The following is a 19321-nucleotide window of genomic DNA, read 5'->3' as shown; positions in this document are numbered from 1 at the left end:
TACTTGTTGAACGCGTACAGAGATGTGCGGTCGTGTGAATGTAAGCAGTCAACGCGCCGCCAACTTACGATATTGGGTGGGATCATCGCAAGGAGGGCGGCCGTGGCACCAAGTTTGGCTTTGGTGTCGGCCGGTGTACGACCGGGCTTACGAGCGGTCATGCCCGCACGCTCTATAATGTCCGTGCATAATTTTTTCGAGAGAGAAACATGCGTGTGAAGTCCGGGTAACAGCGATACCCGAGAAAATAGCTGAGAGGGCCCAAATCCTTCATAGCAAATTCGGCACTAAGCAGAGACATGATGGATTTCCGGAGAGCATCAGAGGAAGCTGTGAGAATAATATCATCAACATATAGCAGAATGTAAGCAATGTCAGAACCTCGACAATAAATAAAAGAGAGTGATCGGATCCTTTATGTGAAAAACCAATGGTGGAGACATAGTACGCAAAGCGTTGGAACCATGCACGGGAGCTTGCTTAAGGCCGTACAACGATTTCTTCAGACGAGACATGATGGGGATGCGTGGGTCCTTAAACCCAATAGGTCGATGCATATAAACGGTCTCATTAAGATTACCGTGTAGGAAAGCATTCTTGACGTCCAACCGATGAATGGGCCAAGAGTGTGTAAGTGCAATGCTCAAGACGGTGCGAATAGTAGCCGGCGACGACCGGACCGAAGGTCTCGTCGCGATCAACTCCAACTTTGTTGAGACACCGCCATCACGTACAAGACGGGCTTTGTGCTCTCAAAAGAACCATCAGAATTCTTTTTATGACGAAAAATCCACATAGAACGAATAAGATTCACATCAGGGGGACGTGGAACCAACTCCCACGTCTTATTATTAATTAGAGCATTATATTCATCAACCATGGCGGCTTTCCAATTGTGGTCATTTAGAGCATTGACGAGATTTCGCGGGAGAGGCGAGATGGAGAGAGAAATTTGGAAGTATTTAAGTTGAAAGGTTGTTTGGGTTTGAAAATCCCGCGTTGGCCTCTAGTAACCATGCGGGAGGGCTGCTGGGCAGTGACCGCGGGTGGGTGGGTGGTAGGGGGGGGGGGGCGGTCACGGGTGGGGCGGCGGGGGGGGGGGCGGGGGCTGCTGGGCCGTGTCCACTGGTGCAGGAGCGGTGGAGGGGTGGACCGAGGGAACGACGGGAGGAGCAGGTGGAGATAGAAAATGCAAGGTATATGGGGAAATGCCATGGTCCAAGAATTCATAGGACGTTGGGGAGGGGGAGTGCAATTTGGAGAAGGGAAATTGAGTTTCGTCAAAGAGGACATGCCGTGAGATGATGATTTTGTTGGTGGACAAATCATAACACTTATATCTCTATGATTCAACGGATAGCCCAAAAAAATACACGGGGTGGATCTTGCTTGTAACTTATGAATAGTCGTAGATGGGAAAAGTGGATAGCATAGACACCCAAAAACCCGGAGATGAGAATAAGAGGGGGTTCGTTGATAGAGAACTTGGGTTGGTGATTTATGCCTAAGGACTTTAGTGGGAAGTATATTGAGGAGGTAGGTGGCCATTTGGAGAGCATGATGCCAAAAAGAGGGGGACGGAGGAGTGGACAAGAAGAGTGCGCACTATGTTGTTAATGGATTTAATTTTTTCGTTCCGCTTTGCCATTTTGAGGGGATGTATGGGGGCAAGAAAACCGAAAATTTATACCATTGGAGGCGCAAAAAGATTGAAATTGCCCATTTGCGAATTCCCGCCCATTGTCACATTGAATGTTTTTAATGTCTCTTTCGAATTGAGTCCGTATTAATGCCTTAAAAGATAGAAAGATAGAATACACTTGGGACTTGTTAGAGATAGGAAAAGTCCAAAGAAAATTACTATAATCATCAAGAAAGAAAACATAATAGCGGTGCCCATTAGAACTTAAAACGAGGAGATGTCCATAAATCGCTATGAATAATGTCAAACGGCATAGTAGTAAACGACAACGAATCGAGAAAATGGCAATTTAACATGTTTCCCCAAAGGACAAGAGGTGCAAAAGAAGTATGGGCCTATTACATTCAATTAAGGCATTACTACGAAGAGAACTAAGGATAGCTTTTCCGGATGGCCGAGGCGGGAATGCCACAAGCTAGGTGATGCGGCAAGGAAGGTGGATGGTGGAGTAGACCATTTCGTGGCATTGAGAGGATACAATTCCCGGTGCTCTCACATCTCGTTAGGCGGCTCCCCGTCGGTAAATCCTTCACGAGAAAACCCAAGAGGATCAAACTCAACGAAACATTATTATCCTTAGTGAATTTACGTACGGAAACAAGGTTTTTGATGAGTTTTGGAGCATGCAAGACATTTCGGAGACGTAATTGAACATTAGGTGGGGGAAGGGATGTATGACCATAGCCTCGAATTGGAATAGTGCTACCATTACCAACAATGATTCAATTATTGCTCAAATTAAAATAAGACGTGAGAGTACCGAGTTGGCGGTCATGTGAGAAGTCGCCCGGTGTCCGTACCAATTGTCATCGGTTGATGCAAGGATAGAGTATGCGTGGCCGCCTCCACGTACGTCGGAGTGTACCCCCGAGTTGGGAGGAACGTGCATGGAATAGGTCTGCTGAGGCCGAGGACCCGCGCCAAGAATGCCGCTGTCGGGCCGCGACGTGGCGGGTCGCGCGCCATCGTCTCGTCGGGCACGGGCGGGGGCGGTGGCCCGCGCCTGGGGGCGGCCGAGCGAGCCGATGGTAGCCCCTGCCGGTGGTCGTCCCCGTCGGCCACCGGCCACCGGCCTGGGCGATCCCGGCTAAGGCCGCGGCTTGCTTCCCGCGGTTGGCGTTGTTGTTGTTATTTTTGCCCTTGTTCGGCAGAATTCTGCCACGATTATTATCACGTCGGTTAGCGGAATTATTGTGACCGCCGGGTGGTGGAGAGGGAGTATCATTATCAACAAGTAGAGCGCGGGGTTGGAATCGCGGGCACGTTCCTTGGCGCCCGCATCTTCAAGCTTGAGTCCGGAGCACACTTCGAGAGAAAGAAGGCAAGACATCTTTGTTGAATGGTGGTGACAAAGTGTGCATACGTCTCCGGTAAGCCGGCGAGAAGTCGCGAGACCGGACGTTGATCGGACACCGGCGACCCGACGTTGGCAAGCGATCCGTGAGAGACTTGAGCCTATTGTAATAGGCCATAACTGAGCCGAAGTCGGCCATTTTTGTGGTGGTGAATTCCGTTTCAAGGTACGCCGCCCGTGAGTGTTTGTTATCTTGGAAAAGTTGAGCAACGCGATTCCAAGCCTTCTCGGCAACATCATCCGCCACGAGAATAGAGGTAAGAATATCATGGGAGACGGTGGCGTATATCCATTGAAGGACCACCGCATCTAGGCGTTTCCGGAGCGGAAGGTTAGCCGCCTTTGTTGCGTCATACGCGGTGAGTTCGGCGGTGTCGGTGGGTGGTATGATGTGCTCGAGTACGGAGTGAACGCGGGCTAGGACTTTGAATAGGGTTGCCCATTCGTGATAATGGCCGGTTTCCATGTCTAGAGTGATTGGGATTAAGGATTTCACATTCGTGACGGTTAAAGCAGAATGGAAATTTTTGTTGTCAGCCATGGGAGGGAGAAGAGGAAGGAGGAAAGGGGACGGCTAGGGTTAGGGTTGAAAGAGAAAGAGAGAGGTGGACGGCTAGGGTTTGGGAAGGAAACCTGCTTACGATACCATGTAGGAAATCAATCCGTGCCTTGTATTGATGTATCAAAGTTATTATATACAAAGTAGGTATCCCTAATTAGAATGATACTAGCCTAAATTACGGGACTCGATTACAATATATAAGGAAGGGAATATTTACAATATTTATACTATTACATAGTCTATCAAGATGGTTTCAATTTCTTATTTTTCTTTATACATATACTTTAATCACTTAATTATGTAATAACATATTTTCAATATATATATTAAAACATTGACAACAATAGTAAAGGTCGAGCTGATTTCGTGTAAAACATCTGTGTCGTACCGCTGTCATATCCCTTGTAAACTTATGTCCATTTTATCAACACTTTCAAAAATCTACACATATGACCCGACTTTCATTTTAATGTCGCTATGATATAATTATGTTTAAATAGACTTCAATTCTCACACCTTTAAAGAGAATCCCAAAGTGTTTCATGTCCATGCAAGCCTTTGCCCTTTAGTAGTATGGGGGTTGCGGTGTTGGGGTGGGGGTTTTGGGGGGTGGTTGTTAGGCGGTTAACTAAACAGCGAGGAGAAAACTAGATTTATGACCAAGGGAAAAACTGTAAAGATCCCCAAAATAGTCCAGTTGATTGCAAGAACAAGGACAGAACCTTTAGGAAGCAAATATACTCTAAAAGGAATAAGAATATTCTCGAATAATTAAGAAGCAAATATACTCTAAAAGGAATAATAACATTCTGACTTAATTGCAATATTTGAAGCGCTGAACCAATTGTAGACTTGTAGTCGAAAGCATAACATGCATGGAGGAACACTTCGACGAAAATATCGAAAACATCCTTCTTAAATTCGCGGACAAATATATTGAGAGTTGTGGTCCATCAATCCACAGCCAAAGCAAAAGCCATGCCCACATCTGCAAAAGATTCACAAAAAAAAAAAAAAAAAAAAATCAATCTAAGCATTTATACCAAATCCCAAAAGAAGATAATTGATATTCACTAGATAGTCATACTGCAAGCTTTTTCACCATTTGTTACATTTTGTAAGGATCTAATGGACTGAACTATGGTGTTGATTCGCTTTTATTTTCATTCATTGCGCGAAAAGAACAGTGATAGTATTCAAATTTGAGTGGTAGTAATATTGCCGAATTGACATCCTGGCTATAACAAGTTATTAATCAATCTCCAGATTATCTTATCAAGCTTTGTTTTGAAAAATATACTTGTTATAGTAAGCGAAATTTTGTACAACATTATCCTCTTAGAATTATTATTAAAAATTGTCATTATTTGTTGACGGTCAACAAGTCCTTTATTAAACAAACCAAGAGAGAGGTTAACCAATATGCCGATTTAGCCAAGAGCACAAGCATGATCACCATTAGCAAACGACTTCATAATCAGAGAAATGTGCTAAAGGACATGGAGTTTCAGCTTCTCCTAACAGATTTAAGCAGTGTTGCTTTTGAAAGATTATAAGTTACTTTTTAATTTTTCCTATGTACCAGAAAAATAACAATAAGATTAATGAAATTGAGAAAATTACCGGCAAGTTAGGTGCAAACAGCCATCACGCTTTTCAACATAGACCTTGCATTTGGGACATCTCCTCCATTTCTTGTTCTTGGCAATTCCCATCAGCATCACATTTTCTTTCCCTTTCTTGTTTCTGCCCAAACGCTGAAACTCCTTACACTCCAATCCGTCATACCACGACACATTGCACTGAGCACAAAACAATCGACGGCAATTAGGACACTCAGTGTCTATCACAGCGTCACTCCCATCGACAACCAACATAGCTGAACAGTCCTTATAAGGACAGTACAACTTCAGCGAATTACCCAAAAGAAGAGTTTCAGGCAAAGTATTTTCCCATTTATCAAACACTTCCTCAGGAACAATTTCTCGCCATAACTTAGGCTTAATTACGGCTTTACAAGCAATATCCGGACACTTGATAACGCTAACATTTTCTTGTACTATTTTGGTAGTAACATATTTGTTGATGCAGGCTACACAGAAAGAACGTGAGCAATTGTTGGTCACGAACATTTCATTTGCTGGCTTATTGTCCTTACAAATCACGCAGAATATTCCAGAAAATTCTTCGAATTCTTTCTTGATCCTCTTATACTTATTGAATACCGAAATTGCCGCTGCGGACATTAAGGCCTCTTGCATATGCAATTCCTCAGCATATTTTTCATCTGAAATTGGGAACAATTGTTCGTCATCAAATAATGCTGAGAAATAAAATACGTCCACAGAGTCTAAGGCCATCTGTTGATTCAGATTCCTGTGTTTCCCTTTGGTTGCCATTTGATAGTGTCCCTTCTCCTGCTTATTATAGTTACATGATTACATTGGGAATCTGAAAAGGTTGATTCAGAACAATTTCCAACGCTAGTTTATTGAAAATCTGAAAAGCCCTTGAAGTTCACTATGCAATCTAGTTTTGCTATTGCATTCAACGAATGTGAGGTTCTATGTAACTTTAATTAACGAGGACATTCAGATATGTTTATCAAAAGGAACTTCACTACTAAAAAACCGACGGATTGGTCGATTTTTCGACAATTTTTTTAAATCTTTTTTTTTTTTTAAGAAAATCGACGGATTGCGTTAGTTAATTTTCGCGCAAAAATGCGTAAAAAATATAATTATTTTTTATATTATTTTCTAAAATAAACCGATGGAGTCCGTCGGCTTTTTATTTTTTATTTTTTCCGACGTAGTCCGTCGGTTTAGAGCGAAAAAATAGTATAAATTAAATCAATGTAAGTATTTTATCAAAGAATATGAGTGGTCTAATGGTAGAGCCCTTTAATGCCACGGGACATACCCGGGTTCGATTTCAAGTTGCTACATTGCATTAATTTATTTTCAAAAAAAAAACAACAACGGATCGGTTTTTTTTTTTTTTTTTTTTTACATAACCGACAGAGTCCGTCGGTTTTCGAAAAGCGACGTAACGTAAACCGACGGACCGTTTGCGTCGGTTTTCCCCAAAAAACTGACGTACTCCTTTTGGCCGTCGATTTTTGCCTGTCTTTTAGTAGTGCTTCAATTATGAACTCACTTCTCAAATTATCTATCGTGGTTACTAAAAATAGTTGTCTCAAATTATTTGTCATTTTAGAAGTTCAAGACACAAATAATAACTTTTTTTCATTTTACCTTTAGTAGAATTTTGTCATTAATGGAGATGACACATAAATAGAGTAAAACATTTTTAATGGAGAGATTATAACTTAGACATAAATAAAAGTAAAATTAGTTAAATCCCTCTCCGAATTAATATTTTTTAAGGGACGTGTAAACCAAAAAATGACCGATAATTTGAGATAGAGGGAGTACTAACTAGACTAGATGCATATCATTTTGGAGGCATCATTCTCACTCATACGTGTTATCGATATGATGATATTGCTTCAAGTTTTAATTCATACATTAATTACATATTTGCAAAATTGCAAGCTATGTCGAGGAACGTACAATATCCAGCTCCTTAAAATTACACTATAGTGACTAGGCGGTTTCAGAATTTAAATTTCATGATTTTAACTTTCATAAACGTGTAATATCCAGCTCCTTAAAATTATAGGCTCAATATTCTTTTTAAAAAAGTAGTAATTGTACGCACGCGGACACATACACCTCGTGTCGAAAATTTTAGAACTAGTTGAATATTTACGATATGTTACGTCCTTCACCTGCTACTAATTTGAATATAGATATTAGGTTTACTTCTATAAAAGTTTTATGACGACAAAAGAAGAATAGACATGGATATGTTGAAAAATAAACCGTGCAAAAGACAAGGAGTGAAATACAAAGAAAAAAAAAAGGATATTTTCAAAAATATATAGCTTTTGAAAATATTTACGCCACGTAGCACAATAAACAATTTATACATCATTATACCTAGGAAAAATATTATACATAATGTATCAACCTTGTATAAAGTGTACTAATAGTACTGTATAAAAAATGTTTATATACAAATATGGGCTACATAAAGTGTTTATACACAAAATACAGGCTAAGTGGCGTAAATATTTTCAAAATAGACATAGCGCGTGATTCCCCCCCCCCCCCCCAAAAAAAAAAATTGAATAATATGCAATACAAGATGGACATGAAAATTGAACTCTCAACCTCGCCTACAGAGGTTCAACAAATAATTACTATTGCACCATCAAACATTTCGAATTTAGATGCGCATATATATATATATATATATATATATATATATATAGTTTTAAAAAGATATATTATTCTGCATGATGTAAAGCGGGAAATCTAAGTTCAGGTGAATTCATACCCTATACTTAGGCCCCGTTTGGACATGGTTTGAAATATGATTTGAAACCATGTTTGGACATGCAATTTGGGTATTTTAAGGAGTATTTTCTGTTATAGACATAAAAACCCCACAAGTTGTTAAAACTATCAAAACATTCTCAATTCTTATACAATCACTACTAAAAAACTACCAAAATTCGATGGACAAAAAACAGACGGACTGCGTCGCTTTGAAAAACCGACGGGAAACCGACACAGTGCGTCGGTTTTGTGTATTTCTAATTTTTTTAATTAAAAAACTGACGGACAGCGTCGATTTTTTCCGCAGAATTTTGAAATTACATTTTTGCCAAATTTTTTTTACAAAAACCGACGTCCCCCGTAGGTTTTATTAAAAAAAAAATTAATTAATTAAAAACCAACAGACAACGTTGGTTTTATTTTTAAAAATATATTAAATAATTTATAATTCATTTTTTTTAAATATCAATAAATGATTTTTTTTAAAGAAACCGACGGAATACGTCGGTTTTTAATTTATTTTTTTTTGGTCAAAGGCTGGTCAACATTTTAAAAAAACCGACGGACTGTGTCGGTTTTTCCGTCAGTTTTTTTTAACAATATGATAGAAACGGGTTTGGCATATCATTTGTCGTTTTCCCCAAAAAAAATACCCACTTCTCTCTAAAATAAAAAACCCTAACCCGCCGCCCACCTCCCTCCGCCCACGCTCGCCACCTGCTGCTAGCCGCCGCCACTTGCGCAGCCCAACCCCACCTAACCCAGCCCCGTTTTTAACTTGTAATTTGAGGTAGTTTCTTTTAAATTAGGGCTTTTAAAATTCTTTCAATCTTAGTTTTATTTGTAGATGTTAGGCCTAATGTTAGTCTATTTAGCTTTGTTAAACATCATTTGTAATGTTATTAATGTTGAATTTGTGAAAAGCTCGTAAACTTTATTTGACTAGTTTACTTTTCATTTTTTTTTTTTTTTGCTTGAGATTGTGCTATATTTTATGTTCATTGTCAATGTATTTGTGTTAACTTAGTTATCATTGTTTGTAATATTATTGATGTTGAATTCGTGAAAAAATTTATACTTTATTTGACTAGTTTTTTTTTTTTTTTGTGCTATTTGTTAGAATCCATAAGTTAATAGAATTTTAATTGAGCATTCAAAATTAGAATTGGTTGAGATTGTGCTTTTCAAAGTTAGAATTTTTAAGTTATAGTATTTCTATAACCTCAAAACTAAAGTGTAGACATTATTTGACTAGATTTACTTTTCAATTTTTAGAATTGGTTGGGATTGTGCTTTTCAAAGTTATATTGAAGTTAAAATCCATAAGTTATTAAAGTTAGAATCCATAAGTTATTAAAGTTAGAATTGTTTTTGAGAATTGAAAGTTAGAATTAGGGGTGTTCAAATGAAACCGAAAAACCGATCTGAATCGTTAAACCGAGTCAAACCGACTTAATAAATCGAAAACCGGCTTGGTTTGACTTGATTTGGTTTTAAATTTTAAAAAACCAATAACATTTGGTTTGGTTTGGTGTTAATTCAAAAAAACCCGAACCAAAACTGAACCAAACCGATAGATACATACATAGTTAAAATATTATATATATATATATATATATATATATATATATATATATATATATATCTTCTTCAAAATTTTGGCTCAGACCAAGTCCAATATAAATTCAAATAATTAGAAAGAAAAGTGTAGCCCATTTAAGTTTAAGGTAAAATAAAATAAAAATTTGCTAAAGGTAAAATAATTTTTTTCCCCTTATCGAGTTTTACGGTTCCCTCTTTTACATGCCATCTGAATTACTACTAATAAACTAGCATTTTATCCGCAACAAATTAAAGGGAAGAAAATGGCAATTGGAATTTAAAAAGATTTGGTAGATGACTTTGTCTTTCTGTTTATCATTTTCCGTTTTAACTTCTGTGCTTTCTTCTCAATGCTTCATAAACACGATGAATCTAGATAATAAAAATTCCGGATGACTGCGTAATATCAAAAGGCTATATGTAGGGAGGTAACTAAAATCATGAAAAGTAGATGTTATGTTTCTGTAATTCCTATACCCATAGCCATAGGCCTATACCAAAATAAAGTTAATGAATTAATAAAGAAGATTCTTAGATTTGAATGGATCACGTCAAAGCCGTATTTAGTTACCATTTAATTCAAAGGTTCTTTGTATTAATACATTGTTAAAATCCGAAAAAACCGCAAAAACCGAACCAAACCGATGAAACCAACAAAACCGAAAAAACCGAAACTGATAGAATTTATACTATAGTGGTTTGGTTTAGTTTGAATATTAAAAAAACCTACTTAATTGGTTTGGTTTGGTTTTAACCAAAAACCGAGTCAAACCAGACCATGAACACCCCTAGTTAGAATTGGTTGGTATTGTGCTTTCTTAAATTATTGATCTTTGAATTTGTGAAAATATGTAAACTTTATTTGACTAGTTTACTTTTCATATATATATTTGCTTGAGATTGTGCTATTTTTTTATGTTCATTGTCAATGTATTTGTATTAGCTTAGTTAGAATTGGTTGAGATTGTGCTTTTCCAAGTTATATTAAAGTTAGAATCCATAAATATTAAAGTTAGAATCCATAAATTATTAAAGTTAGAATTGTTATTGAGAATTCAAAGTTAGAATTGGTTGTGATTGTGCTTTTCAAAGTTAGAATTGTCAAGTCATAATATTTCTATAACCTTTAAACTAAAATGTAGACTTTATTTGACTAGATTTACTTTTCAATTTTTAGAATTAAAGTTAGAATCCATAAGTTATTAAAGTTAGAATTGTTATTGAGAATTCAAAGTTAGACTTGGTTGGGATTGTGTTTTCTTAAGTTATATTTTAAGTTAGAATTCTTAAGTTAAAATATATTTCTATAACCTCAATAATTTATGGGTATATTTTTGTAGATGGATCGTATGTGGATGTATAATATAAATAATAGTGATCGTGTGGGTGTACATGATGAATTTGTTGACAAGTTTAATTTATCACACATGCAATGTCACTTCACCCTTTTCAAAATGAAGGGGTAATTAGGTGTGCTTGTTCTCGTTGCCGGTGTAATAAGTATTTGAAACCGGAAGCAGTTAGGGTTCATTTATATAGTCGTGGGACTTATGTTTTAGTTTAGATTTCATAATGGACTTATGTTTTATGCTTTATGGACTTATGTTAAAACTATGTAGAACTAGTTAATGGTACTTTTGGTTGGACATTTAAATATTTTTGAACTTTGAAGGTCTATTTAGATTGTATTTGATGTGTTTAGATAGTGTTTGATTGTTACTTAGGGTGATTTTATGTGTTGTAGCTCTTTTAGAATTGATTTGGAGCATTTTAGTCTTTGGTTTTGAGCAGGTTTTGGTGCTGGTTTTTGTATTGGTTTTGTGCAGGTGTGGTGCGTTAAAATGCAGCAATTGCACGCAGGAAATTTTTCAGAAAACCAACGGAAAACCGACACAGTCCGTCGGTTTTCTGGAAATTAATTCTGTAAAACTTCCAGAAAACTGACGGACTGCGTCGGTTTTTTTTTTTTAAATTAAATAAAAACCGACGCAGTTTATAAATTTTATATTATTTTTTTTTAAATTAAAAAAATTAAAGCGTCGATTTTTTTAATTTTTTTTTATTGGATAAAAAATCGACGGACCGCGTAAGCGATGCAGTCCGTCGATTTTCAAAAAGCGACGCTATGAAAACCGACGAACCGTGTTGGGTTAGTTTCAATGAAAAAACCGACGCGGGCCGTCGATTTTTGACAATTTTTTAGTAGTGAATCTTACCAAATGAGCAAGTCATAGTTCATAACAAAATTAATATGCTAATTCATAACAACCCGCTCAAAATTAATACTAGAAGACCTTTCTAAAAATACAACATCAATTGATCAAATTTTAGTTCAATAAATAAAATTGGTAGACATATATAAATTAAAAGGTTGGTAGACATAAATAAAATATGGTGGAAGTTAATGAGATTGGTAAATGATTGATTGGGGGTAATTATTAAAAATATTTACCAACTTCTGAGTCTTTTTTTATAAAATATAAACTTATGGGTTGAATTTTATATTTAAAAAAGTTGAAACCATGGTTTCAAACCCCAAATCATGCCTTTTTGGATGATTTGGGGTTTCAAACCATGACTGAAAATGCATGTCCAAACGCTGGTTGATGGCCAAACGCCTACTTAGATACCCTTGATTTTCAAGATGAGAAATTAATAGAGTCGTCAAAAAGTTTGAAATTCTTTATCTAGCCAAATTAGATCAAACTCTTTTTCCTCATTTTTCGTGTTACATATGTCCTTTTCCGTTTATCTCAATATATTGACCTATTGTAATTTTTGTTTTCATAACAAGGCATATGATATTATGGCCATTTGTTTATGTAAGATGTTGGGTTCCTTGCAGAAGTCAACTAAGTAAACTAAATCAAAATTAAAAATAAAATACAAGAATAATTAGAAAGATACTTGGTCAGCAAGTAACATGAAAAAGGAAAAGCATGAAATTCAAAACCCCTAAAACATGGAAATAAGTCTAAAACACTATCAAAGAAACAAGTATAACCATATATATATATATATATATATATATATATATAACAAGTATAACCATATATATATATATATATATATATATATATATATATATATATATATATATATATATATCTACTAGTTATACACAACCGGGAAAGAAATACATGAATCGCTTAAATACGCGCATTGCGGGGTATTGGGGTAAAATAAAATTATAAAAATCATTATTAATTAAAAAGATTTAGGCCTCAAATTTTTGGGCATAAAAAAGTAAAATTTTCATAAACGCCTACCTTTTAGCTCCTTCTAACAACCTATAACTACATGTTATATATTTACAATTCGTAGCTAGATCTCTCTATATTTAGCTAGTCGGCGGTATACTAAAATATAGTGCAAATACGGCGGAAATACGGTACGCCGGGCTACCGAAATTGCTATATTTATGGAAACAAAATACGTTCCAATTTAAATTAAAATCGTTTTATTGTTCCCGATTCACGCAAATATCCTCCCATTCCATATACGATCACATTTCGCATTCAAACAGCTAACAAATTCAAAAAAAAATTGAATTCAAAAAAGTACATTCATATTTTTAACCAAAAATAAAAGATTCAGCGATTAGTTCATCAAAAATCTTTGAAAAATAACAATATCAAACCAGTGAACAGAGCTCGATTAGAATGACGAATATATATTTGACTTAAATACATTGAAATATCGAATTCAAGTTGATTTCATAATTGAGGTAACAATGTTTTCACCGCAACCTTTTTATTTTTTTTCGCCTTTTTCTGAACTTTTGAATATACGAAAACTCAGATTCATAGATTCAACATATAATTTTATCAGCTAAATTGAATATAACACATTGCTGTATTCGAAAACAACAGGATAATGACAAGCATAACTGCGTTGATCCGTCATTCCGGTTTTTGGAACGATCAGAACTGTTTTGTGAATTAAAAAATTGATGTTGTTGTATTCACTGATAATTGCAATTACGATGAGTTAGTTTCTACGATTACAAATCAATTAGGCGTGGATCTTTGTCGGGAAAACTATTTCAATAAAATATACTGTTGAAGGCGATTTTCAACCAATTGAAATACACAACGATATGGGAGTTCGTGTGTATGTTGAGCTTAAGAGAGAAAACAGAGTTTTGGGGATGTATCCAATGTGCGTTAGTATTCATGATTTTGATGTTGAAGATGATGCAGCTGGTAATCGTATTATTGGAGATGATGTGCTGCAAATTGGATATAGCGAGAATCGGGATGGTATGGAAGTTTGTGATTCTACAGGAAAGGCTATTCTTTTGTTTGAAAATGATAACAATTTGGTAATTTTGAAACCGGAAGCGAAAGGAGTTTTTGTCGATCAAATTTACCAGGATAAGGAAACTTTGAAAATTGTGATGACGAAATATGCAATTTGTGAAAGATTCAATTTCAAAACAGAGAGATCGAATGCTATAAGGTATGTCTTTCTAAATGTATTCTGGTAACTGAAAGTGCAGATGTATTTTTGTTATATTTGTACTATATTTAGATGATTTGTTAACTTGTTTATCAAACTGTTTATTAAAAAAAGTCTGATGCAATATATTTCTGATATATTTTTTGTATATTTCTACTGTATTTAATGAAAAAACAGCAACAAAAGTCGCAAACCAACTACGCTATTGTTCAACATGAAAATCAAAAACACAAAAGACTTGGTGGCCTAATCAAGATCCTCTTTATCAACTGCATCGTAATCAACGCGATCTAATTGGTCTTGGAGGCTGCTCGTTATCACTTGATGCATTGTTGTTTGACTTATCCCATGCATAGTCGCATAAAAGGGCACCGTATCTCATACGGTGCCACTTTGCATCGAATTCGGTTGGGATGACTTCAGTTGAGCTCAAGTATTCAGCAAAGGCTGCCACATACACACCACAATCCCTGAAAAAAATGATCAAAAACTTTACTGATCAAAACCCAAGAAAAAAATAAATGTATTTATTTTGTTTTTTGTTGGAAGAGAAAAAATACGAAAAAGACAAACATATAAATTTTGTAGAAAAATGAATGATTTTTTCAAAGGATGAGAGCACACTTGTCAGTGAAAGTTATCACAACCAAAATCCAGTGATTTTCCTCTTTTACGTTGACAGGAATTAGTACGTTGTCAACAGAATACCATGGTACATTAGCCAACGACTCGTGCCGTTAATGTACTCACACAGTTCATCTTCTTTACTGGCGACGCATGTGGATGAATCGGGATTTTCCCAAGATTTGTAAATTTCAGCAACTAAAGTGTGAAAAATACAGCTAGCAGTGGTGAATCTATAATTGTTGTTATTGTGATACTTCCCCTTCTTGCGTAGGTAGTAGAAAATAACGTCAATATGCTGTAAAAACATAAATTCAGTGACTATAATCAATACTATGTTCAATAAAACTATTGCTGTATATATATTAACTATAGTGAAATATACTCTTGAATATAACAAAAATACAATTCTGTATACATAATCAGTACTCCACACCTCTAATAAAATAATGGCTCAATATTAAATATAGTGCAAATATAATGATGAAAATATTTTTAAAATATAATACAGTCTTAATGTAAGTACAAAATTGTGATCTATATATATATATGTCAAATATAGTAAAAATATACTCTAGATACATCACAATGTAATTCTATTATAAAACATAAAAAACTTAAGTAACAAGCGAAACACATCAAAACCTCATCGGTCAAATTTGCCCATCCATAGATAACAAGTAGAACCGCTTTTTGTCGGATACGGTATCGTAACTTCTAAATGTAACCGAAGTTCGGCATCCGCAGGATCCAGTCCTTCCTTGTTCTTTCTGTAATGATAAAAATACAGATCTGGTGAATTGAAAAAACAGGAATAAACTGAAGTTCAAAACACAAACTAATTGAAATAATAAAAAATACGACAAAAATATAATTAAAATGTATGCAAAATATAGATCTGGTGAATTGAAAAAACGGGAATTAACTGAAGTTCATCAAAAAATACGATAAAAATATACTTAAAATGCAAGTAAAACACATATCTGGTGAAGTGAAAATACATCTCCTTCCTCAACAGATCTCCAACATTTATGTGTTCGAACCCAAAAATTTCTATAATCTTCGGACATGAGTTCCTTTTCCACTACCTAACCTGAAAACTGGAATCTCCAAAACAAAAAAAATTGGAAAAGCCCTGCAATTAAACTCCAATGCTTCTGATTTTTACCAATTAAACTCAATTTAAACAGTAACTCATCATCAAATTCACTTATGAACTACAAATCTTATTGTGTATTTGAGTAAATACCAATTAGACCCAAATTAAGCAAAGAACCCATAATACTCTAATATGCAATCAATCGATTTTGTAAGAAGAAATTTCCAAATTAATAGCAATATAATCCTTCACATCATAGAGCTAATTATAGTACCCTAATATTTCAATATGAAATAGGATATGTAAGTAAATAATGAAGAAGAGAAAAAACGCCATACCAGAAGAGAATCGACAGCACCAAAATTGGAAGGTCCGCAATGAGGGAGGCGAGTAGGGTTTATGTTGAGCAAAAGTAGATTAAGAGAGGGAGCGAAAAATTTTAGATTAAAAAGGAAAAGGGAGAAATTAATGAGCAGTTAATACAGAGTAAAAAAAGGTAGTGAAAGAAATCAGAAACTGATTTGAAAAGCACGAAATTAGGGGAGATGGGAGTTAGAAACGTATATTTAGGAAAAGGGGAGAGAGAGAAAGTGTGCAGCTAAAAATAGGGGTGTGGGGAATGGTAAGTTAATTGGTAGAAAAGTGGGTAGCTATAAGTTGTAAAAATATAATATTATAGCTACTAAACTTAATTATTAAAAGTATAGTTATGTTCCATAAATATGTAACATAGTAAGCTATGCCAAGTAAAAATTCCATAAAAAAACGGTTTTACTGTCGTTCCCCTTCACGCTCTCCTGAAACCCATAAAACACTAAACCCAACCAAAGTCTAAAGCCCTAAACACTAAATTATTAACGGTTAACCACAAGAACGGGCAATAGCTATATATATTCGGTTATACACATACTCGGAAACAAATACAAGTATAGCAGGGTTTTGGGTTTCAACTCTGTCTCCGCCGTACGAAGCCCTGCATCATGTCCCAGTTTTCGCACCTGAAGCGAAAGTTTGGAAACACTAATTGGCCCAAAAATTCCCGCAGCCGCCGGAGAAGACGTAAATTTCAGAAACCTGCCGGTGCCCGCAAAGAAAGTGATAGTCTCAAGGACGACAACAACAATAACAACAACATATCCAGTGTAACGTACGATGAAGATGAAGATGATATTGACTTGCAACAAATTCTCTTCTACTCTGCACAGTTCCACTCAGGGAAAAAATTAGGATCATGTTCTGATAAAGCTGCAGGTAAGAAAATTCTAGAGCCGCAATATTCTGTTATTTACGGTTCAATTAGTAAGGTGAATAGTATACGTGAAAGGGGAGAATCTTCATGCACGTACTGTGAAATATGTGACGATGCCAAACCACCAAACACGTTGATACAAGGCAGCAGTTGTCAGCATTATTATTGTAAAGAATGCATAAGGAATTATATAGCAGAAAAAATAGACGAAGATATTAATGAAGTTAAGTGCCCTGTTAAAAATTGCAAGAGAATTTTGGATGTCGAGTCATTGATGCCGAAAGATTTTCTCGTTCGTGTAGAAGATGCGATACGAGAAACGGAAGTTCTGGCTTCGCCATGTGTTATTGAATGTCCTTTTTTGGATTGTATCGGGGAATTGGTTGATGATAAAAAGGGATTTTTGATCAGGGCATGTCCCGAGTGCTGGAGAATTTTTTGCGTAAATTGTAGAGCTTCGCATTTGGGAATGACATGTGCTGCTTATAAGTTGATGATTAAGAAGCGATCGAATATTTTCAACTGGCGAATTCAAGGATATGATGACGATGATGATGATGATAGTGATGATGATGATGATGATGATGAAGAAGAGGAATATAAGGAAAGAGGCAATTCCTTGTTCCAAATACTCCCATTACTGGGGGAAAAGGTCAATTTTTTTTCTTGAAGACAAACTTTTAATTAGTACACTACAATTTAGCAATTAGTATTCTTAATTACTTCATATGCAGAGTCTTTTGTGGGTGAATTATTTATTTTGCTGAGTCTTTTATCCGATTCCAACTGGTGGTTAAGTAGGTACTTAACTTTGATCTCCAATTTGATATCTAGTATTCAATTTTGAGAGATCATGTCTTGTAGGATACCCAAGTATGAGTTGTTGAGTTGGACTAGAAAGAGTTTGGGCTCCTAATGCAGGCCTATAGTCCAATCTCAATTTAGCCCACTTTCTGTTCATAATAGTCCAGGTTCAAATGGGCAATTTGCACGATTGTCCTTATTCGGTGGTGGTCTTTAATTTTGTCCCTCAAATTGTTGATTTTGAATTTTTGTCCTTCAAGGTTCTGGGGTCGAACTCCGACTAGGCAAAAAAAAAAAATTGCAAGGTAAATTTCGTAGCAAAATTAGGCCTTAAGACAAACCTGTGCCTTAAGGCCTAACTTTTGCCCGAATAGGCCTCAAGGCAGAGATTTCGCGAAAACCCTTACCTTGCGAATTTTTTTTTTTTGACTGAGCGGATGTTCGAACCCATATTTTCAGCCACTTTTTTAAGCGAAGACCAAAATTTAAAGACCAGCAATTTGAGGGCCAAAAATTAAAGACCAGTGCGTTTGAAGGACAATCTGCAGAAAAAAATGGGTTCAAATTACCAACATTCGAAAAAATGGGTTCAAATTACCAACATTCACTGTTATCAGTCCACTTCTTTTATTTCTAATCGCTTGCTCAAATTATGTTTACTGTATCACTTATTAGAACAAAGTGTTCAAGAAATCATCTCACAATTGTCTTGAATTGTATATAGCTTTAACAGTAAAAATGGTTTAATTTGCTTTTGAAAATCAGGCAGGTGGTGGAAAAAGGTGGTGGAGATAATTTGTAGCTTTATTAGCTTGGATTTTATGAGAAAATTATATTGTATGTTAATTGGGATAACAATGTTACTAAAATTGACCCATTTTTTTAATTCTTATAAAAAATGATCCAAACTTTTCTCTCTCTCATTCTGTCTCTCTACCTCCTCTCTCACTCTCTCACTTGGCCTCCCAACGTTAAGCATTTACTTCTCATATATTTTCTTATTTCTCCTCCATATAACTGTTCTAATTTTTCAAAATACATTTCATACGACTTATCATCATACTCAGGGGCAGAGCCAGCTTAAGTCCAGGGGTTCATCCGAACTCCGTCGGCGAAAAATTACAGTGTATTTTCAAAGTTAAAATTATTTTATTATGTATATATAGTAGATGTTGAACCCCCTGACTTCTTCGTACATTTACCTTTTGGAATTTTTGAACCCCTGGATGAAAATCCTGGCTCCGCCACTGATCATACTTAATTCTAAACACCAAATATGGGAGAACTGAAGCATATTCTTTTACTTAGTACCCCACTGTTCATCTAAATTGATTGTAATTTTCTTATTCAAACTGCAATCTAAGCTACCTTTGGTGTTGTTGGCTGCGGGTCTTGTGATTGTTTTTTCATTTACTTTCCTAAACATAGACATGCATCAATTTTGAAAGAAGTATTACA

The 19321-nt window shown here is 35.6% G+C and overlaps 1 protein-coding gene across 1 annotated transcript; it reads right to left on the bottom strand.

Moving 5' to 3' along the window:
- Positions 1 to 5166: 5166 nt before the first annotated feature.
- Positions 5167 to 6243, bottom strand: LOC132058053 (uncharacterized). The gene has a single exon (XM_059450619.1). It carries the CDS (start codon positions 6015 to 6017, stop codon positions 5238 to 5240), a length of 780 nt encoding a protein of 259 aa, XP_059306602.1. The 5' UTR covers positions 6018 to 6243; the 3' UTR covers positions 5167 to 5237.
- Positions 6244 to 19321: the final 13078 nt, after the last annotated feature.

The sequence above is a fragment of the Lycium ferocissimum genome, chromosome 5 (assembly GCF_029784015.1).
Source record: "Lycium ferocissimum isolate CSIRO_LF1 chromosome 5, AGI_CSIRO_Lferr_CH_V1, whole genome shotgun sequence".
Lineage (NCBI taxonomy): Eukaryota > Viridiplantae > Streptophyta > Magnoliopsida > Solanales > Solanaceae > Lycium > Lycium ferocissimum.
This window is presented reverse-complemented; position numbering and strand designations above follow the sequence as displayed.

Coding starts and splice junctions, on each gene's coding strand:
- LOC132058053 (XM_059450619.1), bottom strand. CDS start 6,017: ATGGCAACCAAAGGGAAACACAGGAATCTGAATCAACAGATGGCCTTA.